The sequence below is a fragment of the Myodes glareolus genome, chromosome 4 (genome assembly GCF_982192425.1).
Source record: "Myodes glareolus chromosome 4, mMyoGla1.1, whole genome shotgun sequence".
NCBI lineage: Eukaryota > Metazoa > Chordata > Mammalia > Rodentia > Cricetidae > Myodes > Myodes glareolus.
The window spans coordinates 15,498,821-15,516,045 of record NC_142029.1 but is presented as its reverse complement, the minus strand read 5'-3'; the positions used below and the strand labels follow the sequence as shown (position 1 = coordinate 15,516,045).

Here is a 17,225-nt window from a genome sequence, read left to right as displayed (position 1 = left end):
AAACTTTTCACTGTTTACTTTGTGTCACAAAGAAAATGACAGTGTGACCTCAAATGTTAAAACAAATCTAGCCTTTAGAGTGGGACACATTTTGAAATCCTCATCCTCTATCTTTTCGTATTTTGGCCACACACCCTGAGTGTCCATCAGTGTCCTGGCCTCACATGGCTAGCCCATGGGGACCTGTGTGCTTGGAACCAGGACCACCTTCCTACCTCTTTGATCTGCCCGCCTTGCCAACCCTACCAGGACCCTTCATTACACACCTCATAAACCTATCCCAGTGCTCTGCTTTCCTCTGTGTACACCCAGAAAATGAGCAAATATACCCCACAGTGCTTCTGGCTCCTCTCTCCTCTCCTTGGGGTCTCTTCCTTTGGCCTATTGGCCCACACTGTATCCTGGGAACTCTGAAATACACATCTTGTTCTGTTTCACCTCCCAAAACCTTCAGAGACTTCAGGAAAAGCCAGCCTTCCTCAACTTTGCACTGCAAGTGGTTAGCATTAAAACTCTCATGTCTCCAAGCTCTCCCACAACTGAAGGCCATGGCCAGGCTCTCTCTCAGTTCTAACACGTGGGGAAACCGAAGCCATAGACAAGGAGCCTGTGCTGTATCGGGGGACAGACAGATGCGGAAGCAGTTACTGAGGAAGGAGGAATAGGGAACACAATGAAGCACAGAGCGTGCCTGCAGCCCTCCAGATGGGCCTTGAGTGCTGGGCCACAGGCCGGGGCCTGCTAGGGGCAGTGAAGCCCATCTAGAGATGGGAAGTGTGGAACAGTGCACCTGAACCGTGTTACTGATTTCTCACCTAACATCCATAAATAAGGCTTGGAGTGGAAGGTCCTAGACGGGGGACAAGAACTGAGAAAGACTGAAAGGAGGTGACAGAGCGGGACAGTGTACCGGCAGTGAAGGGACAGGGCTGAGGAGAGGTTGAGGTTTCTGGTAGTGTCTGGGGAGATGGCTGTGGGGGCCCAGGTGTGTCTGTGTTTGTCTAGGCTAGCCTTGTTGGGCTCTGGGCTCTGGCAGATGTGCACTGAGGAACCTCACTCCTCAACTCCTTCCCTGGGCTTTTGGAGCCAGATGTGACTCCATTCCCACCCCAGAAGAAACCCCTCCCTCTGGAGCCCCTCAGGCTAGAAATAGACCCCTGTCCCACCCTGGACCAGCCCCTGTGCCCATACCTGGCTACCTAGTCCCCCCTGGTGCTGGTAGAGGGAGAATCTCTCTTTGGCGGACTCCTCTGCGGTGGGGCTGAGGGGCTTAGGGTCAGACAAGGACCGCTGCAGGGTCTTCATGGGGCGAGGCAGGGTCTGCTGGCGAAGAGTGCTGTCGGGGATGAAGTGCTTCTGGGGACTCACATGAGCCTTGTTCAGCCTCTCACTGGAAGCAAACGAGGTGTCCAGGAGCCGGTGTGGGGACAGGGGCGACACTGGCGAGTAGAGCACTTGTGGAGACTTAGGAGGCTGGCGGCTCACAAGCTGTGAGAGGGACTCCGGAGGCAGGTGGGCCTGGTACCCAATCTCCAGAGGATCCGGCTTCTTCTTCTCAAATCTGCCTAGGGGTCCTGGGGTGACTATCTGGATGCCAGGCAGGTAGGGGCTGATGGCAGTTGGTCCTATAAGCTGTGGCCCAGCTACACCCTGGGCCTGCCCATCTGGTTCTGTTTGGCAGGCCAGACTCTCCCCACGCCCAGTCTTTTCTGGTGCTGATATGTATCTGACGATCTCCACCTTGGGGTCCGTGGCGGCTGTGATGTGGATGGCTGGAGAGACCCTGGGCAGCTGGTCAGGCTCCGTCTGTACGGAGCAGTCACTAATGGTCTGGATGCCTACGCTGCTCATGGCCCTTGCAGCAGAGGCAGCAGCGGATGAGGCAGTGGCATCATGCTTGCTGTCAGAACCTGAGTCTGAGTGGCGGGAAAGACGAGACCTGCGGCGGCGCACAGGCTGCTCCCATTCGGCATTGTCCTCGTCATCTGTCTGCACACTACAGTCAGCGCTGCGCCGTGTCCTGCGCCTCCGGGTCAGAATGTAGCGGCCCTCACCCTCCTCCTCATCTGTCTGAACGCTGCTGTCTGCGATCCTCCTGACCGTGCAGGGATCGGGTCCTGACTCTGCCTCACAGGCGTCTCTCAGGCGTGGCATTGAGTGACGTTTCTTGATGCTGCTGCGGCCTGCCTCCCACTGCTCCTCAGTTTGCAGTGACATGTCTGAGGCAGAGCTGGGGAGGCCCCGGTGCAGTACTGGCTCACGAGGTTGCCCAGGTCCTTCAGTGCCTGCCATGGCAATGAAGGCTGTGTGGGTCAATGGTGGCCAGTACTGGCCATTCTGGGCCAGCTCAGTAGCAGCTGGTGGAGGCCCTCGGCTAGGTGCCTCACAGGTTGGAGGAAAGGGGGCCTTCTGCCGCTGTTTCTGTTCCTCTAGCTGCTGCTGCAGCTGCTGCTGCAGTTGCTGGATCTGCTCCAGTTGCAGCCGCTGCTGTGCCAGCTGCTCCCGCTGCAGTGCAAACTGAGCCTGGCGTTCTTCTTGCTGCTGCTGCAGCACGTGTTGCTTGATGGTCTGCAGCTCCTGCAACTCTCGCTGCACCAGCAGCTGTTCTTCCTCACGGTGCCGCTGCAGTTCTACTCTCTCTCGTTCCAGCTCCTCCTGCAGCCGCAACTGTCGCAGCTTTTCCAACTCCACCCGCTCCCGCTCCAGCTGCAACAGCTGCTCCTGTTGCTTCCGCTGCCGTTCCTCCTGAGATGCTTCCTCCTTCTCAACCCCAGGTCGGCTGAGGACTCCACTGCCACCCGCCGTGGCAGTGGCATCTCCTGGCGGCTTCTGGCCAGGTGCGGGGGCCGGGGCAGGGGCTACTGGAGCTTCCTTGATGACAGCAGGGGCAGTTGTGGAAAGAGGTTCTTCACGAGCAGCCCCTGCTGGTAGCTCTGGCCTTGGCGGGCCCCCTGCCCCTGAGGCCTTGGCAGCAGGCTTTCCCAGATAAACAGGCCCTTCAGCAGGTGGGATGCTAGAAGCAACGGGGAATCGACTTGGTGCAGGATATCGGTATAGCCCTGCTGGTGCAAGAGGTACCCGAGGAGCAATCATGGGCACACGGGTCAGGCTGGTGAGGGGCACAGCCGTGACTCCACCAGATACATAAGGCCTGTACATGCCACCACGCACCATGGGCCTCAGTACTGAGGCAGGCTGGGTGGTGATGGGCAGGGTTGCAGCAATTGGGGTATTGATAGTTGAGTAGATCATGCCATCGGCTGCACGCACCGTCGCTGTGGATGGGAGCAGCTGTCTGACTGTTGTTCCCTGGCTGGCTGCAGGCCCATACTGAGCAAGGTTCCCAGGGCTTGGCTGCCCCTCTGGGTAGGTGGGGTTGCCAAGGAGGCCAGATCTGAGGGGAGCCAGAGCCTGTGGGGCATTGAGTCCAGGCCCATGCTGGGGCTGGTACTGCACCAGGTCAGGTCCACCACTTCCACTGCCGTGCCGCCCGCCATACTGGTCCATGGAGTTGAGGGCAGCACACATACGGCTGATCTCTCGGGCTGTGGTGGCACTGTACTGGGCCAGACTGGCCTCCTGAAAGCCAACTGCATCTCCCCGTGGGCCATATCGGTGGTCTGAGTAGATGTTTGACACTGAGCTATAGCGTCGCATGGGAAGTGGGTGAGCCAAAAGGTCTGTGGGATGGCGCAGGTCCGTGAAGGAGCCGTACTGTAAGCCCTGTCCTAAGTAGCGTCCGTCTGCAAAACCTAAGCTGTAAGAGTGCTTCAGTGAGCTGAGGTCCACAGCTGACTCTCTTCCAGGGCCCTGGAAGAGCTGTCCAATCCTATGGGCATGGTAGTTGAGGCCAGCTTCAGCCAAATTGGTATCAGACATAGAGGAATATAACCTTCCAGGCAGGCCCTGTGGGTAGGGCCTCTGTTCTTCATGGGGCCCAGGTCCTACTACCCCCTGTGCCCGGAAGGTGAGGGGCTCAGAAGGCTCAGGGTCTCTGGGACTGTAGAAGGGGCCACTGCTTTGGCCGGGCAGGGTAGCATCGGCCACACTCTTGTCAGGTGCACTGGGGGCAGGATGGAAGGTGCCAGTGCAGCTACTGCCAAAGGGAAACTTGTAGACCATGTCACAGCATGCCAGTTGGCTCTCAGGCCTCATCCCAGTGAGGTCCAGCGCACCCGCTGGCTCTTCTGGGAGCAGTGTAGTCACGGTGCCCGCTGCGCCCTCTCCCATCTGCACCACCACTGTGTGTGGCTTCCGGGCACCCGGCAGAGCATGTGACCGGAGCTCTGCAGGAGTAGCCCGGTGGGGTTCACCACCAGGCTCTGGCACTGGTCCTGGCTTGAGGCTAACACTCTGGGCAGTGCCCACCTGAGTAATCAAAATGTCCCTTCTGGCCAGAGGTGCTACCTGGTTCGGAAGGTTATACCTGGCAAACTTGGCCTCCCTGGGTCTTCCCCGGGGCCCACCTCGATATGGGGCTGTCTGGACAGCCTGCTCTACTTGCTTGACCTGGGCCAGGCATACAGGGCTTCCTGAACCCTGGCCAAAGTCAAGGCGGCTTTGGAAAGGGTCTCCATATACCACCGGTTGCTTTTGCTGAGCCATGAGCACAGATGAGGCCATGGTGATGCTCACAGTGGTGGCAGTGGCCAGGAAGGTATGGGTCTGTTCTTGGGCATTGAGGTTGATAACCAGAGGCTGCACAGCAGTTGACTGGCGTCCTGGAATGGGATCCAGGGCAAGGCCATACTTCCTCGCTTCCACCGCAAGAGAGGTCAGATCCATACCCTGGTCCGTGAGGATAATGGGTGTGGGCTTGACGGCTGTGCGAAGGTCTACCACTGCACTGCCTGGGGGCCTGGGACCTGGCTCCACTCTAGACGTTCCAGGGACAGAGGAGATCCGGCACAAGGAGATGTTTTCAGCGGGGAGGGCACCCCACCCGTACAGTGCCAGGGGCCCGTCTGCACCAGCACTGGGTGCTCGTGGGAAACCAGGTGGCCCGGCTGGTTCTGAGGGCATTTGCGATGCACTTGGAGGTGTTGTCTGGCTGTAGCTATGGGAGGTGGGCTGCGTGTCAGTAGGTGAGCACAGTGGGGAAGTAGAGGCACTGGCATGTACCGTTCTGGTCTGGCTAGAAGCATCTGATGCCAGTGTGATGACCATGACGGGAGCCTCCTGGGAAGACTGCTGCCACACTAAGCGAGGAGTGCTCTGTCGGTGTGGTGTCTGTGTGCCCTGGGCTACCATGGGGGAGGGCGTGCCAGGGCTCCGTGGAGTGTCCGAGGAAGGTGTTAGGCTTGGTGTCTGTGTAGAGAACTCTGCTGTGGCCCTTGGGCCCAGCTTGCCAGGTGAGAATGTGGGGCTCTCTGTGGGTGTGGATGGAGAGAGAGGTGGGCTAGAGCCGGTAAAGTAAGAATATCCCCGAGAAGATGGGGGGGCACCAGCCTCAGCATCAGCCCCACTCACAGGCTTCTCTCTGGGGGCCCGTCCACCTGCAGGAGGGCCACTGGGAGCCTGAGGCAGCTCCTCCGTTTGGGACCCATAGTTAGCAGTGGTTGGGGTCTGTCCATAGCTCTGTGCTGTGGAAGATGGTGACAGGATACGCTCTGAGCCAGCTGGGGAGGCCGGAGTCATATACCCTCGGGGAAGGCTGGCTGGACCAGGGGCCATAACCGTGGTGGCTGGAGTCCCAGGGCCCTGGGAGAAGGTCATGCCTACTTCCTTGGAGGCTAAGCTGGAGGACACAGGAGAGCTGTGGAGCTTGAGAGGATCCTGAGGCTCTTTTGCAAAATGCTGAGTGACTCGGACATCGGGAATAACTCGGCCTCCACTGCTATCTGAGGAGGTAGAAGTGGAAAATGACACAGGAGCAGCGAGCTGGGTAGGGCTAGTTCCGGGGGTCAGTGGGCCACCATTTTGCTTCATTGGGTCCATGTATGCACTCTCAGCGTTCAGAAATTGCTTCTCCTTCTTTTTGTCCTCAGTGAAAGCCAGATCCCGCGAGGAAGCTTGCCGCATACGGGCTATGCTCTGTGATGTCTGAAGGATCTCTTCATAGACAGCTGCTCCGAGGCCTGCGGGTGTGCCTTCTGCAGCAGGCTGAGCAGCCCTGCCATAATCATGGTCTTGGGTGTCTTGATATTCAAAAGAGCCCTGCCCCCTGGGGCCTGTGGGCTGAGTGGGGCCACCATGGGGCCCCCGAGCCCCTGCCACCTGGCCCTGCTGCCGCTGGAGCAGCTCGGCTTTTCTCATCATATCCTCATAGGCCTCCTCAGCACTCTTCAGGGGCCGTCCAGAACTAGGCGTAGTGGAACTGCCCGACGGTGTCTCAGTGGGTGAGTAGAGGGACATAAAGGCCGGCAGGTTGTACTCGCTGCCCGATTTGTAGAGTCGCGTGGGGCCACCATCCAGGGTCTCAGTCTCTGAGTCAAGGGAAGGGGAGGGGGAGTACTCGGAGCAGGAAGAGCGGTGTAGCTCCTCCATCTCTGCTGCCTGCCTCAGCTCCTCTGTGGGAGATGCATCTTCGATGGGTGACAGGTTACTAGGTGGTGTCTTGGAGCGTTCGCGTCGCCGCTGAGCCCGAAGCTCTTCCTTGTCGCGCCGGGTCTTGCGGGCTGTGCTGCGGATTCGCTGCTGCTCCACCTCCCGCATCTTCTCCTGCTCGCGCAGCAGCTCCTCCTCCTCTCTAAGCTCCTCCTCCTCCGAGGAGTCCTCGATCGTGGGCAGCAAGGGCCCATGCGAGCGGTGCCGGGCCTTGCGCTGCTGCTTCGCTTCTTCCAACCTCTGCCGGCGGCTGGGGCTGCTGTCACTGTCCTCCTCTAGTGAAGACAGGGAGGTGGGTGAGGTGCCAGATGTATAGCTAGGCGTGGAAGCAGGCAGGGTAGAGGAGTGCTCCCCGCGAGAGCGGTCTTCAGGGGAGCCTGTCAGGCTCTCCATCTCCAGCTCAGGTTCCCGGTCCAGGCTGGGATCAGGACCTTGACCCAGGTCCAGCTCATGACCATAGCTACCTGTGCTATTGAGCTCAATGGTTTTAAAGCGGCGAAGACCTCCCTGAAGGGCCCCACTGCCATCAGTGGGCTCTGCTGGACCTCCCTCAGTAAGTAGTTCCTCATAGCCCGTGGTGGCATTATGGGGTAGGCGCCTCTTGGGCACTGCTACCGATTCTTGGCTAGATTCAGGCCTGGCTCTGGCACTTCCCTTCTGGGTGCTGTGCTTGGCCAGGCCTCGCCCAGAGACAGTAGCGTCATCTTCCTCCAAGTTGTCTTCCTCAGCACTCATTTCCAGGATCTGCCGCCGCATGAACTCCTCATCAGTCATTTCTGCCCGGGCGGGGGGCTGGGGTGGAAGAGGAGACAAGCCTCCCTCGCTGCTGTCTTCCACGTAGTCATGCCTCAGCTGGCTGCCAAAGTCATCCGAAGACTCGGCTGTGTCTTGCTGTTCCCTCTGGTGCCCCCATGCCAGAGAGTCATCTTCCTCCTCTAGGATATCCCCCAGCTCTTCATCAGAGTCAAAGGCCTCAGGCATGATGGACAAGGAGTGGGGACGCCGTTTCTGGTCCTCAGCCGCGCTGCTGCGGGGTGGCTTGCTCCTCTCACCACTGGGAGCCACCGCCTGAGCCTCTAGTGAAGGGCGCATGCTACTTCCCACTTTGTGGAGCTCCGAGGGGCTGGGTGGACGTGGTCCTGTCACCCCTGCACTGTCCAGCTGCTCCACGTCTTGCTGTACAACCCCCGTGATCTCACTCTGGGAGCTGGATACACCATCGGAAGAGTAGCCTGTGTCGCTGAGGCTCTGGGGGCTTCGAGACAGGTCCTGGGAGTAAGGCTTGCTGATGGGTTCCTGCAGTAGGATGAGAAGCAGGTGTTTACTCCTAGCCCTCTCCATCAATCTCAGGGGCCACGGGAAGGGTCCTCCATTTCCCAAGGGCTAGCTCTCTGAATAACTTACAGATTCCTCAGCAAAGTAGATTTCCAAAGAGAAACTTTACTGGATCAAAGTGTAGGAAATCAGCAAGATGCCCAACTCAAGACATGTCTCAATCTCACAATCTTCAGACCTGCCAAACTTTTTGGTTGTTGTTATTTTTTTTGAGATGGGGGTCTATCTACATGGTTCTGGCTGTCCTGGAACCCACTATGTAGACCAGGCTAGCCTCGAACTCACAGAGATCTGACTACCTCTGCCTCTGAAGTGCTGGGATTAAAGGTGTGAGCCAACACACCCTGTAATCTGCTGAAATTTAATCTAGGCCTATTTTCAATTGGGGTGTCTCTGCTGTCCCAAATAGATTTATCTCAAGCTTACAACCTGAGCCCTTCAGGGAAGCAAGGCCTACCTCAAACTGTCTGAAAGCCAGGATTCCTGGAAATTGAATAGAACTGACCTCAGCCTCCCCACCCTTGGGAGCTTCTGGAACAGGCTTGATGACTGGGGTGGCAGGTTCAGTCCTTTTCACTCCACTTTTTGCTTTAGGAGTCCCAGGAGGCACAGTGGTCTCTGGAGGTGGCTTCGGCACAGGTTCAGCTTTAACTGGGATCCCTGTCTTCTTTTCCTGGGCACTGCTAGAGGTCTTGCTAGGTTCAGAAGCCCTGAGGGGCTTGGCCTGAGGACTGGCCTTGGCGGCCTGAGGGCTGGCCTTGGCGGCCGGAGGGCTGGCCTTGGCGGCCTGAGGGCTGGCCTTGGCGGCTGGAGGGCTGGCCTTGGCGGCCTGAGGGCTGGCCTTGGCGGCTGGAGGACTGGCCTTGGCAGGCGAGGAGCCTGTTGGCTGGCCCAGCCCCTGTGGTCCTTTCTGCTTGGGAGGGGCTGCTCCAGCTGCACGCTGAGGGACTCCTGCAGGGGGCTGCTGTGAGGTGGGCAGAGGCATGGGGGCTGGCTCTCCCAGGCTGCCCTCCAACAGCCGCTTAGTTTGGCAGTTCAGACAGAGCCACTCTGTTTTCTGTAAGGAAAAAGGAGGGAGGTGGATGAGAATCCCAGACACAAGAGTGAGCAGAGAGTGTTTCCATGATTCTCCATAGCCTTCAGAGAGGAAAAGAGACAGACTCCTCTTGGTAGACCAAACCAGAGCCTTGCACGATTTAAACATATGCTGTACCACTGTAAAACTGAGCCATTCCCCCAGCCTGAGAAAGTCTTTTAAAGCATGATATCAAAGGCATAAAGAGAAAAAACGGACAGATCTGTTGCCCCCAAATTATAAACTTCTCAGGGACATATATAAAGTAAAAACGCAAATGACAAGTTAAAGAGGTTTTCTTCTTAATCCATAGAGATATTTTCACTGGGCCAGAAAAGGACAATTAACAGGGAGAAGAAACAACAAAAATTACAAAGGTTTGGGATGAAACACAGGGAAAGACAGGGCCCCAACCTCAAGGACTGAATTGTAATTTAGGGGCTGTCTAGGTCCAGAAGCCAAGAGGTCCTGCAGAATAGGAAAGGCATTCAGACACAGGGCGATGTGTCCTAGAGGGACTGCCCTTCCCCTGCCTCCTTGTTCTGTTCTCTGACACTATCCTGCCATTTCCTTCCCCAGGTCAGGGCTATGCTCAGCTGGGGCAGACGTCTGGGGCCAGGACAGACTAAGTGCAGCCCTGTGTGGAGTGTGAGCCTTTGCTCACACTCCCAGCCCAAGCCTCCTTGTCTAAAGCTAGCAGAGAACCCACAGAGAGGACTCCATGTGCCCAGGGCTCTGGACTGTCCCTCAGCGGAGAACCGTGTGTGGTGGCTCTTGGGCCAAGAGCCCTGCTCCTTCTGGAGCTGGAGTGGCATCAGTTCTTGGTCATTAGTAACCACTCTCAAAATCCACCAGCAGTTTCAGGACCAGGGCTAAAGGCTGAAGACATAGTCGTAGTGAAAACAGAAAAACAGGGACCAGCACTGCTACAATTTGAACGCATACTGTTCCCCATAGGTGAACATGTTTGACTACTTGGTCAGTAGAGCTGTTTGGGATGTTGAGGAACCTTTGGACATGGCTCATAACTAGCGGAAATGAGTTGCTAGGGGTGGACTTCGAAGGTGATACCTACTTCTGGTTTCCTGATCTGGCAAGATATGAATAAGGCTGTGTTATAAGCTTCCAATGCCACAAATGGTACTTACCCCAGCTACCATGGTCCCCTCTAAACCACAAACTTCCACAGCCACAAACTGTGCTACCCCAGCTACCATGGTCCCATCTAAACCACGAGTCAAAACAAACTTCTCTTAAGTTCCTTTGTTAGGAATTTGGCCACGGAGATAAGTGATACAGGCCCTTCCAGAACCCACAGCTTCAAACAAGCCATGATAAATATGACACAGGAATCAGCAGCCAAGTCCCCAGAATCCTACAAATCAATTCTTCAGATCCCAGTCAGATGCACAGGGGTAAGGCTTGGGCATCCCTGGCCTCTGAGTGGGTGGTTCCCGCGCAGGTCTAGGCTGATAGGTGTATGTCTTCCAGGATCCTGGTTCAGGATCAGAATTGGCTGCAAGGGGTGATGGGAAATGAGGGTTACAACCCAGCCCAGAACAGAACCCTACTGACCACTCATTTCACTCTGCTGCTCATCCTGGGTGTGTAGACATGGGCTCCTACCGGTAGCTATGCCATTAGGAGGGATCATTATGAGAACCAGGGCGTCACAGAGCCAAGTTATAGGAAAAAGAGGTGTCCCCATTGCCTTTGCTGTCTCAGACAAAACTCTGACCCCATCTCTGGCCTGCAGAACCCACTCCAGAAGCATCGATCTAAAGCATAGTGCAGACAGAGGCAACCCCAGCGTCCTGGGCCAGGCCCTGCAGAGGCCTGCTTATCCGAGCACACAGTAAGGCCTTTAGGAGGGCATGCCACCTACAGTCGCGGGCTAGCTGGAGCTTTGCTCCTTCACAGGTCTGTTCACAAAGGCTTCCGGGTGGGGAGAAAGGGCGGGTGAAGAGAAGGAGCGGTGTGAAGAAAGAGCTAAAAATAAGCACTTGACCTGGCTGCTGGAGGCCTTCCCCAGCCCACCAGGAGTGGGAAGAGAGTGGACAAGGTGCTGGGGCCGGGAGGAGTGGAGCCAGAGACCAGGCCAAAGCTTACACTTCCTGGGTCCCAGGGACGAGTGAAAGGCTGGCCATGCAGAACATCTGTGCCTAAGAGTTGGAGCACAGCTGTTGAGGTCCCAAACTTTCATCTCAGTCCCTACCCCAATGTGCCCCCACTTCCACCCCTTATTTTCTTTCCTTGATATTCCACTCACACCCATTCATTCTCTCCCTTGAGTCTTTTTATTCAAATGTGCATTGTATTCTGCCTGCATATATGTCTGTGTGAGGGCATCTGGTCCCTCACGCAGTCTGTAACTCCAGTTACAGGTGTGAGCTGTCATGTTCGTGCTGGGAATTGAACCCAGGTCCTCTGGAAGAGCAGCCAGTGCTCTTAACAGATGAGCCATCTCCGCAGCCCCCATCCCTTTAGTCTTTATTTCTTTACTTTCCTTATTCACCTGCTCAGAATATGAATATCTCCCTTGCTAAGTCTTACCCAGCCCCAGCAGGAGGAGAATGGACATCTATTCATCCCTTTTGCTTGGCTCTGGAAGTAGCCAGAGAATAGATTGGGGGTGGGGGGGCTGATGACCACCGCTTGTCTTGTCTCTCTCTGTTAGTCCATCTGGGGACAGGAAGATCCAAGTTTCCTAAGAACAGTCATGGGGGCTGGAGAGATGGCTCAGAGGTTAAGAGCACTGACTGCTCTTCCAGAGGTCCTGAGTTCAATTCCCAGCAACCACATGATGGTTCACAGCCATCTATAATGAGATCTGGCGCCCTCTTCTGGCATGCAAGCATACATGGAAGGAATGTTGTATATATAATAAAATAAAATAAAATAAAAAGAACAGTCATTAGCTCAAGCTGGGACCATGGGTGCATGTACCAGGGGCGCAGTGGCTCAGGTGTCACTGTCACACAAGTAAACAAGGTGCAGCATCTTGTCTGGTTTTTCCAAAAGACTGAGATGGTGATTATTGCTCCCAACCCACACAGAATGGGAAGGAAGTTAAGGGATTAGGTATGGGTTAATCCCAAAGCATGTGAGAATTTAGCCTTTGAACCACTGACTAGTGGGGATACAGAGACTGTGGGGCTGTGTGAGATGTTGGGCATTCTCCCTACATTGTCTCCTACTGTCTGAATGAGGCCACAGGCTACTGTGACACCATCCTGACCTATACCTCCCTAGCCATATATACTGCTGAACCAGAGGGAGCGAGGACGAACCCAGGGGAGCTGAGTATGGTGGCTCATGTCTATAATCTTAGCACCTGGGAGGCTGAGACAAAATAAAAGGACACCCAAAGCTAAGCACTCAGATGCTGGGTCACAGGCATGGCCAGCTGCAACGCTGCTGGTCCTTTATGATTGTATGATGTCCACTTCTTCCCATGCAACTGGATACAGGCAAACTCCTCCTTTCTGGATCTGTGCCTCCTACAAGGAGAGCCTTACCCAGTGTCTCCCTTGAAGCTGTGATGTGTTCCCCTGTGCCCTAGTACCAAATGTGCCCATTTCCTATTCAGTACTCTCAGGAGTCCCAGAGCCTGGTTGGTCTCAGTGGCCACTGACATCCAGATTATGGGGTCTTGTGAGGACTCTTCCTCCCGTCATGGACATTCCCTCCAAGGACACCTAAGGGTTGATGACCGTGAGGACCTGGGTATCCACCTGAGGTCCAGCAGCTCACATGACACCTAAGAGAATTACTGTTCCCATTCCACATGGGAAGAATTGGGACTCTGAGATTGCCACCCCAGGGGCAGCCTGAGGTGAAGCAGGAGGCAGCTGTGTGCCTTGCTCTTCATGCCCACACTGTAGCCTCTGTCCATAAGACCAGTCTAGCCCTGCATGTCACAAGTGCAAGGCCATATGCCCAGGGAGGCTTGGTCTTTCAAGGGCACAACTGAAATTTTGGCAGTGAAAATGAGAAAGTGGTGATATTACTGTAACAATCCCACTAATTTCTTCATACTATTGAACTGAAAGTCAATTAGAAAAGAAGCCAGAGGGTACTATTATCTTTCAAAAAGATGAATAGGTTAGAGAAAAGTTGGAATCAGTGCTCTTAATTATGAAATGACTCGTTCAATAGCACTAAGGCTGCCTTCTTCAGAAGTTTCAGGTAAAATTGGTCCAACTTTAGTGATTCTTCCATGCTATTCTCTGGACTCTATCTACAAAGAAAGAAAAGGATTTTTACAGCTGCAGATGTTGAGGAAAATGACCAACTTATTGGGGTTTGCCTGAGGCCAGACCAATAGGGAGCTGTGAGTCTGTCCCTCCCTGTACATGGATGCCGAGGTGTGCCTTCCAGTGTGTGCAGAGACACAGCTCGGTCCCGCTGAGCTAACAGCTGGCTCAGCACCAGCAGACTAGCTCCCGTGACCTGCACAAGGCCCAGCATGCTGACTCTGCTGCCTTGCTCCAAGGCAGGGTGGCTCTCTTAGCACCTGTGAGGAATCAGCAGCCTCTAACCAAGAAGTGCAAACTAGGTCGCAGGGAAGCACAAAGTTGCTCCAAACAACTGACCATTCAGGGGTGAGATCAAAGAATGCCCATGGCCTAGTTAAAGACTCCAGTGAAGCAACACTGGAAGGAAGGAATGGGGTCACCATGCAACAGTCCCTCCCTGCCAGCTATGCAGAGGCGGCCACACATCCAAGGCAGTTGAAGCTGCAGCAACTTTTAATAAATGTATAGATGGGAGGAAAAGATAGAGCGGTCCAAGGCTATGGCCACTGGATGGAGAGCAGAGACCAGATTCTTCCAGCAGTGGGATGTGGGGTCATGGGGGCTTGGTCTGTGGAGAGGAGCTGAGGATGATGGACAATAGTAGTGCTTCCACAGGAAAGGGCACTGGGACTGCTGGTCCACACCTTCCTCAGAGCAGCCATAGCCCTTCTGAGGACAGCGGCATCAATAGACAGAGCTACAGAAAGAAAGGGATTGGGGGAGCCATCCCTTCCTTGACTGCTGTTAGAAGCAGCAGGCAAAGAGGCAGATGGGCTGACTTTGGGAGGAGGTAGGACCAGTGCCCCATCAGCCGTGTGTTCAGGCTCATGGAACCTATAAGACTATGGAACTATGGAGGCAAGGGCTGCACTGGCCAAGGAGGTAGCTCTGAGGCAGGGCATGGGACAGACAGCAGGGTATGGGACAGCAGGGCATAGGAGTGGGTAATACTGCCTGCTGAGAGGCAGAAGATCCAGAGTCCAGGAAAGCTGGAACCAAGCAGATAAAGAGAAGCCTGGATTAGAATTCAGATGCCTCATCTCAAGTTCCCACGTGACTGGAACACTTTCGCTTGGGCTGATCCAGCATTTACTGTGGCCTGCCCCAGAGGCTGCCAAAAGGAGCTGTCAGGAACGTTTATGCTCGTGGATAGACAGTTCCCCCTCCCTCTATGCACATCCTGCTTACCGAGAAAAATGGGCTGACAAGACTCTTGGGGATAAGGGCTTCCGAATCAGGTTAGCTTAAGAGTCCACTGGGGCTCATGGTCCCTCTGTGTCAGAGCATCCCGCCTGACCAGAAGTGAGCTTATACCTAGAGATGCCCCAAGGCATCTGGAGACTCCTTGATAGACCCCTCCTGACCGCTGGCCAGACCGAGTGTCCTCCAATGAGCCACTGAGTCTCCAGTGGGACAGGCAGTAGTGTCGGGCACAAAGGGCCGTGAGAGTGGCACACAAAGAGTCCCATCTGGCCAGGTGTGGTGGCGCACACCTTTAATCCCAGGACTGGGGAAGCAGAGGCAGGTGGATCTCTGTGAGTTCAAGGCCAACCTGGCCTACAGAGTGAGTTCCAGGACAACCAGGGCTACACAGAGAAATCCTGTCTGGAAAAACAAAACAAAGGAAGGTGTGTGGTGGGTACCATTTCACTCAGGGCTACTCCTCCCCAAAGGTGGCCATGGTTTTTACATGGGTGGTCCTTGGCAAGGGAAAGAAGTAACAGGATTAGGGCAAGAGCAAACAGAATCACAAGGCCCAGGATGTTCTAGCTTTGCCTGGGTACTTCTGTCTTTCAGGCCTTTCCAGGATTCCCTGCTTGACAAGAACACCAGGCCCAATACCAGGCTTCTTTCTCCCTCCTCCTGGGCTCTGTCCAGGGCCCAGTATACTTTTCTGGAGCAGAAACAGAGGGAAGAGTGTGTATCTTCAACCCTGGCTTTCCTCAAGTTTTCCTATGGGGAAAAGCACTTTTGAGCATCCTGGCCAGGCTCAAGCCTGCCCAGAAGAAAACATGTCGATGAATGGCTAGGGCTTCGACAAGTAAACATGTATACCCATGACCTTAAGAGAGAAGATAAAGTATAGATACCAGCTGGCTGGCTTGACACCTGGGTGGAAGGAAATAGTCTATTTCTCTGTGAGAAAACCTGAAGCCCCAAGGTGTGCAGCAGCCTTCTGCCCCATGCGACATAACCGTCAACTCTCTACCCTTGTGAGAATCACAGATCCATAGCAGGGCCTTCCTATCTGGTCCAAGAGGTTGACATCTTTCATTAAGGCCATGCTCTCAGGAGCTGGAAATGGGAAGGCCAGTTAAGGCCTCGTAAGCCTGAACTCAGGCCCAGAGCGCTGGCCAGCCAGTGAGAACCAGTAGCTACCGTTTACCCCACCTACTGTGACAGTTCTGAGCGAAAGGACTAAAGCATGAAGCGGGGGCAGGAAGTGAATTATGACCCCTCTGTAGCACTGGCGGTTAGTGTGGCCCTTTGACCACTGCAGCCCCAGTTCTCTGTTGGCTCCCTTGTGTCCTGGCTCTTTTGTGCCTCTTTTCCCATATTCTAGGCCCTGCCCCCTCAACCAAGTTCCCAGGTTCCTTACCTCCACCAGGTGGGGCGTGGGGTTAAAGCCACACAGGTTGCACACCTGGAGCTTGCAGGTAGTGCAGGTATTGTAGTTGGCCGGACCCTTGCTACCCACATTGAGCTCAGCTTGGCACAGTGGGCATGTGGCCCTTTCCTTCGGCGTGGTCTTTGGCTTGGCAGCAGCCTTGGATGCTGCCTGGTGTTCTGCTCTGCCATGCTTTGGACTGGCTGCTCCTCCAGTTTTTGTCAGAGCTCCAGGCCCTGATCCAGGACCTGTTCTTGCCCCAGGCTCAGTTTTGGCTCCAGGTGTTGGCCCAGGCCCAGGCCCTGAGCCTGGGGGTCTTGGGCCAGCCTCCTTGCTGGCATCACTGAAGACGATCTTGGGAGGCCCCTTGCTGGGGGAAGGCTGGCCCTGGGAGTCAGCCTCTGGCTGCACAGACATAAGGGTGCTCGCCTGGGTCAGTAGTGATGCTCCAAGGCCGAAGAGTTTCCCGGTGAGGCCCTCCTGGGGCTGTTCACCAGCACCAAGCCCAGAGGGCACTGTGGTGGCACTTTTGCCCTGGGCCTCTCCTACAGGTGGCCTGGGCTCAACTGTGGAAGGCTTGGTAGAGAGAGGGGGCTGAGGAGACACCCTCCCCAGCTCTGGAGGGGCAGTTGCCTGGGTAGGCCCAGGGACTGAGGTGGCCCTGGCTGTTTCAGCCTGGCGGGGACCAGACTGTGTGGCCCCTGGGCCCCGGGATCTCTCTTGCTCTGGCTTCCCCAGAGGCTGTTTGGCTGGGGAGTGGGCAGGGGACAGGGCCGGGGAGTGTAGCTGCTGCTGGCTCTTGGATCGAGGTGCAGTGGTCATGTCCATTCCCAGAGCCCTCTGCATCTGACAGTTCAAACAGAGCCACTCCTTCACCTGAGGGAAAAAACAACAGAGTCAGCAGAGTGGACAGGGTCATGGTGCACAGAGTTCAGGCTGCTGCAGGACCTTCTGGTCTCCACATGCACCAACATACACACATGTGCAACACACACACAGACACACACTCCCCATGCAGAATTAGCAATCAAAGGGTAGTTGATGAGAGAGGGAAGCACAAGGAATAAATGAAGCCATGATAGACTTCCTGTCCTGGAAAACCTCATGTTCTCACCAAAGGAACAAGATAGAGAACACAAGCTCCCGAGAGCAGAGTGAGTGAGAGGCATTAATGGGATATGATGATTTAAGGCGTCTGATTTTCTTTGAGTTTGCGGCTTAGCCTATTGTTTGTTTATGGTGTCAGTGATGAAACCCAGGGCCACACGCACACTAGGTAAGGACTCTATCTCCAGCCACAAGAAAACGAAGATGGGACAATTGGTCTCTAAGACAAACAAGGCATGCCCTGTATTCATGTTCT

General features: G+C 55.3%; 1 protein-coding gene across 1 annotated transcript in view; it reads right to left on the bottom strand.

Moving 5' to 3' along the window:
- Bsn (bassoon presynaptic cytomatrix protein) overlaps positions 1–17,225 on the bottom strand; it is an 82,304-nt gene that overhangs the window by 8,846 nt on the left and 56,233 nt on the right. The window contains exons 3-5 of the mRNA XM_048424307.3: positions 15,854–16,738; positions 8,387–8,938; positions 1,192–7,842 (exon numbers count right to left, since the gene is read on the bottom strand). Coding sequence (XP_048280264.3) covers positions 1,192–7,842; positions 8,387–8,938; positions 15,854–16,738 — 8,088 coding nt within the window. The remainder of the gene's footprint in view (positions 1–1,191; positions 7,843–8,386; positions 8,939–15,853; positions 16,739–17,225) is intronic.